Source organism: Mus caroli, chromosome 17, assembly GCF_900094665.2.
Source record: "Mus caroli chromosome 17, CAROLI_EIJ_v1.1, whole genome shotgun sequence".
NCBI classification, from domain to species: Eukaryota; Metazoa; Chordata; class Mammalia; order Rodentia; family Muridae; genus Mus; species Mus caroli.
The window spans coordinates 34,317,147-34,324,805 of record NC_034586.1 but is presented as its reverse complement, the minus strand read 5'-3'; the positions used below and the strand labels follow the sequence as shown (position 1 = coordinate 34,324,805).

The window sequence follows — 7,659 nt, the reverse complement described above, 5'->3', positions numbered from 1 at the left end:
ATGGTCACACAAAGAAAATATGGTGGGCGTGTGTTCTATTAAAAGATTTCTTAACAAAGCCTTTGAAAGACTCAAAAGCAAGAATGGAGAATTAATTACATTCATCTTTTTCATATTGCTTATATATCAAAATGCAGAATTTAAAAATTTGTTCAAATGTCAATGTAACCAGCAAATGTTTTATAATGCTTTCTTGTTAACATCACATTATTTTGACATCTTTGATTAAGTAAAATGTTACTAAAATTTAAAAAAAAATTCTATTAACTAAAAAGGAAATGATTATGGATAATGTAGTATATTTGAAGATGTTTGATCACAACCCACAAGAGACATGTATTTAACATTGTTATTTAACATAATAATGGATAAATACCAGGAAAAAATTGAGAAGGCATCATGGAAAAAAATAACTACCTCTCAAAATATTTTGGTTATGAAAAGAAAATCTATGGCCAGAAGGACTGGTCAACATGCAGGTTAGTATTATATACTAATTGTCCTTCCTTATAGGTGATGTCTAATCAAACCTCAGTCACTGAATTTCTCCTCCTGGGAGTGACAGACATACAAGAACTAAACCCTATTCTCTTTGTGATTTTCTTTACCATCTACTTTGTCAATATAACTGGGAATGGAGCCATCCTGATGATTGTCATCTTGGACCCAAGACTCCATTCACCTATGTATTTCTTCCTCGGAAACCTAGCATGTCTAGATATCTGCTTCTCCACTGTGACACTGCCAAAGATGCTGCAGAACCTCCTCTCCACAAGCAAAGCTATTTCCTTCTTGGGATGCATAACTCAGCTCCATTTCTTCCACTTTTTGGGTAGCACTGAGGCCATGCTGCTGCCAGTGATGGCATTTGACCGCTTCGTGGCTATCTGCAGACCACTTCACTATTCTGTCATCATGAATCACCAGCTCTGTATTCACATGACTGCTACTATCTGGATCATGGGCTTTTTCCATGCCTTACTTCACTCTGTAATGACATCTCGTTTGAGCTTCTGTGGTCCCAATCATGTCCATCATTTCTTCTGTGATATCAAGCCATTGCTAGATCTGGCCTGTGGAAACACTGAGCTCAACCTTTGGCTGCTCAATACAGTCACAGGCACCATTGCCCTCACTCCCTTTTTTCTGACATTTCTCTCCTATTTCTACATCATCACCTATCTTTTCCTCAAGACTCGTTCTTGCAGCATGCTCCACAAAGCTCTGTCTACCTGTGCCTCCCACTTCATGGTTGTAATTCTGCTCTACGTTCCAGTTCTCTTCACCTATATCCGTCCTGCCTCAGGCAGCTCTCTGGATCAGGATAGAATCATTGCCATCATGTACAGTGTGGTCACCCCTGCTCTCAATCCACTCATCTACACCTTGAGAAACAAGGAAGTGAGGAGTGCATTGAATAAGAAGGTGAGAAGATGGCTCTGATTTGAAGAAATCTAAATAACTCTGCTTTGGTGTAAATAACCAGGCAATATATATTTCTAAAATTAAGATATGTTCTTATGTATAATAGATGTACACATATATTACTGAACAAATTGAATAATGTCAAATATATCTAATTGTATTGATCTTTTAATGCAGGGGAAACTTAATTTGTGGTGATTTAATCATAGAATTTATTTCCTAAATTTGATTTTGGCACATCAGTTGATAGCAGTTGACTTTTAATTTACTGCACTGTGTCTTGTATGTAACTGGGTATAGAAATTTGTGTATACTACCCACTTCTAGAATATTTAGAACTTACACTTGTTCATTGTTCAACTCATATTTTTGTATGAATATCATTTCACTTGCTTATTTTGAAGAATTATTTAAACTATGGTTTATCAACTGGAAATCTTAGTTGCATATCATGAATGAGCTGCTAAAAATTTCAGAGACAAAACATTTCTTTTTCTAATTCTGTTTCTGTAATTTTGGGCTGGTGGAAGGGAAGGGATAAGTTTTTATTTTTTAAATTTTATTATTGACTATTATTTTTGAGACTAGGTCCCCTATAACTCAGGCTGGCCCTGAATTTCCCATACTCTTGCTTCAACTCTCAATTGTTGGGATTATAGGTCTTTATATCCCACACATGCCTGAACCCCCCAGACCTGGTGTCAGTTAAAAGGAGGCACAGAGTAGGACTCTGGTGTGGTTTTAAAGACTGAGTATCTTCAGACATTCTAGCTCTCTAACTATACTGAAATGCAGATGATAACTTCTAAAACATCCTAAAACCTTTTTTTTTTTTTGCTGTGAAGATTAAAAGCCCCTGGCTTAGGCAACTAACATCTGTAGTCTAACAGCAGGTGTGGATTAAGTAAAACTTTAATTGGTTGAGCTGAAAGACTCTGAGAGGAGCTGCTCGCTCAGGCCTCAGGACAATAGCGGACAACCAAGAACTCACAATAGACCGAGCTTGTTGCAAACCACATGAGGCTTTATTCGGGGGAAAGTCAGAGCTCTGGGGATGACTCTTATCCCACGCAGGGGTAGAGGAGTCGACCTCGAGGGGAAAAAGATCCCAGTTTTTATAGGCCCTGGGGGGGAGGAGAAAGGGGAGAGTAGGGGATTTCCAGATCTAAACAATGTCTATTCTCAAGAAATGGGTATGGGAGGGGTACAAGGAAAGAGTCTGGTGCAGGTGTAGCAACTCAGGATTGGCCAGGCTGTGGTTGCTGGGGAGATTTTTTGACTCTTTCTTAGCAACCAATATCACAAACACCTGGCAATGGGCTTCATCAGTGGGCACACACATGGGTCAAGGAACAGTCAAAACATTGGCAGACACACAGGTTCAAGGAGTGGCCAGAGCATTNTGCACCTCTATTTTTCTAAATCAGTGAAGCTAGTTCTGCTAACACTGACATCAATTTTGCCAATTTCAGGGCTTCTGTGACCTTTTACATTCTGTCAGGATCTTTCAGAGCCTTTTTTCTGTTGTCCAGATGTCTCTTACTTGTCAGGCTAGGGGGGATTTTGGAGCAATAAACTACTTTTGAACCAGGAGAAGAGAATAATGCTCACAGAATGAAAACTTTTACATAAGCAAATATGCATAAACACATATGAATTTATATATAGATTCAATCATGTACATTTATACATTTCCATTTAAACCAGTTGGTTCTACCTTGCATACATTATCGCATTTATATACTTACACGCGCGCACACACACACACACATACATTCTCACAATTACATACTTACACACACACATCCATACTTACATATGCATTTGGAGAGAAAAAAAAAAAAACAAGCACTAGTGCAGAAAGAACTTATTCATTCTGGATGGAAAATGAGCTTCAATCTTTATTGCATTGAGAAAGAAAACTTATCTACACTTTTACTGCTAAATGAATTAAACCCACATCTGTAAGAAGAAAGCTCTGTAACCACCCATGGAAGGAGTTACAGAGACAAAGTTTGGAGCTGAGACGAAAGGATGGACCATCTAGAGACTGCCATACCAGGGGATCGATCCCATAATCAGCCTCCAAATGCTGACACCATTGCATACACTAGCAAGATTTTGCTGAAAGGACCCAAAGATAGCTGTCTCTTGTGAGGGTATGCCAGGGCCTAGCAAACACAGAAGTGGATGCTCACAGTCAGCTATTGGATGGATCACAGGGCCCCCAATGGAGGAGCTAGGGAAAGTACCCAAGGAGCTGGGGGATCTGCAACCCTATAGGTGGAACAACAATATGAACTAACCAGTACCCCTCCCCCCCAGATTGTGTCTCTAGCTGCATATGTATCAGAATATAGCCTAGTTGGCCATCAGTGAGAAGAGAGGCCCATTGGTCGTGCAAACTTTATATGCCTCAGTACAGGGGAAAGCCAGGGCCAAGAAGTGGGAGTGGGTGGGTGGAGGAGTGGGTCGGAGAGGGAGGGTGTGGGGGACTTTTGGGATAGCATTGGAAATGTAAATGAAATAAATACCTAATAAAAAGTATATTTTAAAAAAAATACAAAAGGAGAAGAAGAAGAAGAAGAAGAAGAAGAAGAAGAAGAAGAAGAAGAAGAAGAAGAAGAAGAAGAAGAAGAAGAAGAAGAAGAAGAAGAAAGCTCTGTTCTCTTTATTAAAACTAAGCCTGGCCAGACAGTGGTGGCACATGCCTTTAATCCCAGCACTTGGAAGGCAGAGCCAGGCAAATTTCTGAGTTCGAGGCCAGCCTGGTCTACAGAGTGAGTTCCAGGATAGCCAGGGCTAAACAGAGAAACACTGTCTTGAAGGGGAAAAAAAAGACTAAGCCTGCCTTATTATTAAGAAAAGATCCATTCTCCTTCCTCTGCTCTCTCTGCATCATCTTCATTTTCCCTCTTTCCCTCTGCATTCTGCATATTGCTCTCTAAGTTTGTTAAGTTACGTAGAGTTTCTAAGTTATTCTACTCTGTATTCTCCTCCTAACTTCTCTCCCCTCCTGCTCTGATATCACAATAATTCTTTAACTCTCAATGCCTTTTCTCCCAATGCTATACCTTTACAGCTAAGTTCTTTTTTAGTTCAGTTCTGTTTAAAACGGTCTCTTGTGTCCAGACATTAAAAAAAAAAAAAAAAAAAAAAAAAAAAAAAAAAAAAAAAAAAAAAAACCTCAGTTCTGTTCTAAAAAGCTCTGTTCAGATATGTCTTTAAAAAAAAGTATTCTGTCTTAAAAAATACTCCTCAGCTCAGTTCTGACTCTTTTCATTGTCCTCACCATGTATACATCTTTCAGAATACATGATCACATGGTAAAAATTTCATCACAAGTTCACACCTAAAGTCAAGTTGTAAATCAAATAAAAATATACAACAGTAAATATCATTACATGCACATCCATTAGGAGCATTTATCTAGCTAAAACTTGATCACCTGTGACAGCTTCACAGGTTCACTGAGAGTTGAAAACCATAGCTAAGTTATTAGTTGCCACGGCACTCCAGTGGAGTCAGCCTGTCAGGCAGAGATGCCTAAAAGCTGTTCACGAGGAAAAGAGTTTCAAGGAAGCTCTCCTCCTGGAGTCTGACGAAAGCCAGCTCTCCAGTTGGGTCAGTTTGACAGGCGAAAGCCTGGAAGCTGCCCACGAGGAAAAGAGTTCCACAGAAATTCCCTCCTGGAGTTTGGCGTTTCCCCTAACCCATAAAATTAATTTTCCACAGCCACGTTAGTCTAGTATATGGATCCACATGCTCTCTATTTAGTATTACCTTATTGTAAATGCCTTTTAAGATTGTATTCTGAATTAGCTAAAGCCTCTCCCAGTGTTCCAAGATCCCAGATAGCAGCAAGGAGTTTAACCTATTCAGTAACTAATTAAGCATCACAATAAATCAGAGCTATTATCTGCAGAAAGAGCCTGGGAGTCTCACTGAGATAGAAATCTTTTACTACAGGCTACATTCCATGCCAAGAGCAAGTTGATATACTATCCTGATAAAGGGGGAATTCTCCAGACAAGATAAAGTTTTACAAGACCTAAGAATTTAGAGCTCTGTGATACCACATTATTCTTGAGTCTTGTCAAGAGTTAAAACCCCCTGGTGCTATTAACACTAAAGTGTGAAATTCTTGCCTGGCATTAGGCTGATCCTAGGCAGGCCTTGTTATCCCTAATGTAAACATTTAATTAGTTCCTGCAAATTCTTTTCTGTTGTATCTGGCAAATTTCAGTGTACCTTGTCTTATTTGTGATTTGTAGCTCCTGATAATTCGCTGTAATATAATGGTCTTATGCTCAATCAGAAATTATATTCAGATCCAACACCTCTCCTGTGTGTGTATCTGTTTTTCACTTCATCTGACTCTTTGTCCATCTGCTCGAGAGACTGGTTTTACACAGACACAGGGGCCCAGAGGGTCTGCGGCAATTAGTGATGTTTTCTATAGATAAACCTAGTCAATATTTTGTGTTCTGTTCTAGCACCTATAATAAATCATTATCTCCCTTTTATGATCTTAGGTTAATGGTTTTATGGTCTTTTGGAATGTACTCTGAGTAGTAGAAAGTCTGGTTAGTATCTAGAAGCAATTAACTGGTGGCACATGGTGAGACTGACAGAGTTCACAATGCAGTTTTGAGTATCACAAAGAACTTAATAGCAGTCCCACTATAAGAGAGCTTAAGAAATACTGATATAATTTTAGGAATTCTTATAGGATCATCATTAAGAATTAAGAAGTCATCTGTTTATATACTATCACAGCAAGGCAATACATCTTTGTAGATCTGCAGAGATCTACTCAAAGGGTGGGCTAATACCTAGTGATTGTCATGTATGTTTAATAATACAGAGAAAGCATATTAATAGCAGGAATCTTTCCTAAAATAATTTTCTCCTGGGCCTTGCCTATGGAGAAAAATTGTTGTGGATTATTATTGCCCAGGCAGACCGTCTTAGGAAGATCTCCTGCTAATGATTAGCTTGTTCTATGATGGCTCCTGACATAAGCCTAGCTTTATAAACAGTTTAGAAAACATACTTCATTAAGTAGACATATCAAATGTATATAGGCAGAAGGATGTTGAAATATTTTACATCTGACTGTCAAAACTCTGAAAAATCTGGTCAGTACCTTCTCTTTTCCCACCAATACTCTAAGGGTTGAGTAGACTTAGCTAACAATGTTCAAGTTGGAATTTAGACCAAGGTGAGAGTGCGTCTTGTGGTTAGATTGTTTCAAGCCTATTTTATTTGTCAAATATCTTTATTTAATATTTGTATGTTTGTATCTAATCCACCCACTAGTCCTTGTTTTCCAACTCCTCCTCTATATACCCTTCATCTTCACCATACAACTTCCTTTGCTTTCTCTGGTGAAGTATATGTTTGTATACAAACAGTGTTTGCTGTACACTAGAAATGAAAATGCAGTTGTGCACATGAACTCACAATGCCCGGAACTGAATATACAACTTTTTCACAAGATTAAGCCAGAAAAAATTGCATGAATTTCCACCCCTAGCTGAAGAGCTTGGGCAGTAAATAGCTACTGGGAGAAAGAAGGAGAGTCTTTTTTCTTCAGGAATGTGAGCCATGCTCTAGTATGTGAGTGCACATATATGCATATAAAGGCAGGACAAAATGTAATCACTATGTATTCAATGAGATTTTCTTTAAAAAAAAAGTGAAACCCATATGGACTTACTCCTCTTAAAAAACAAAACAATTAAAGATATTAAAAAGAAAACAATAAACTTTAAGGTAGAAGAGATCTTTGCTCTTGACAAAAGGTGCAAAGCTACCCCCTTCAGTTCCTGCAATGGGGCCACAAGGCTGTAGAAACTGTACCTCAGTAGGAAAGCTCTTTGATTTTGCACTAGGGCAGGTCCTATGGAGATGGTCACCAATGTTAGGTGTTCACAACCAGCAAAACATTTCCTGCAAAGCCAGAATTCCCCATAGTTGTGATCTAAAGATTTGAAGTTTTTCTCAGTGTCATTTAGTGAATGTGTCTATTTAATTATTATCTAGTTAATTCAGTTTGGATTCCATCAAAGTAACAATGACCGTTTCTGAATGAGAGGAGGCAGCACCCTTAACAAACATTACTTTTCAAATTAATGCTATCAAATTTTACTTTACAATATTTTAATATATTTTTATTATGTATTTTCCTCAATTACATTTCCAATGCTATCCCAAAAATCCCCCATACCC

The 7,659-nt window shown here is 38.3% G+C and overlaps 1 protein-coding gene across 1 annotated transcript; it reads left to right on the top strand.

The window, feature by feature from the left end:
* The first annotated feature begins 468 nt into the window (after positions 1 to 468).
* LOC110284242 (olfactory receptor 12D2-like) lies at positions 469 to 1,482 on the top strand. The gene has a single exon (XM_021149960.1). The coding sequence runs from the start codon at positions 517 to 519 to the stop codon at positions 1,441 to 1,443; it is 927 nt and encodes a 308-aa protein (XP_021005619.1). The 5' UTR covers positions 469 to 516; the 3' UTR covers positions 1,444 to 1,482.
* Positions 1,483 to 7,659: the final 6,177 nt, after the last annotated feature.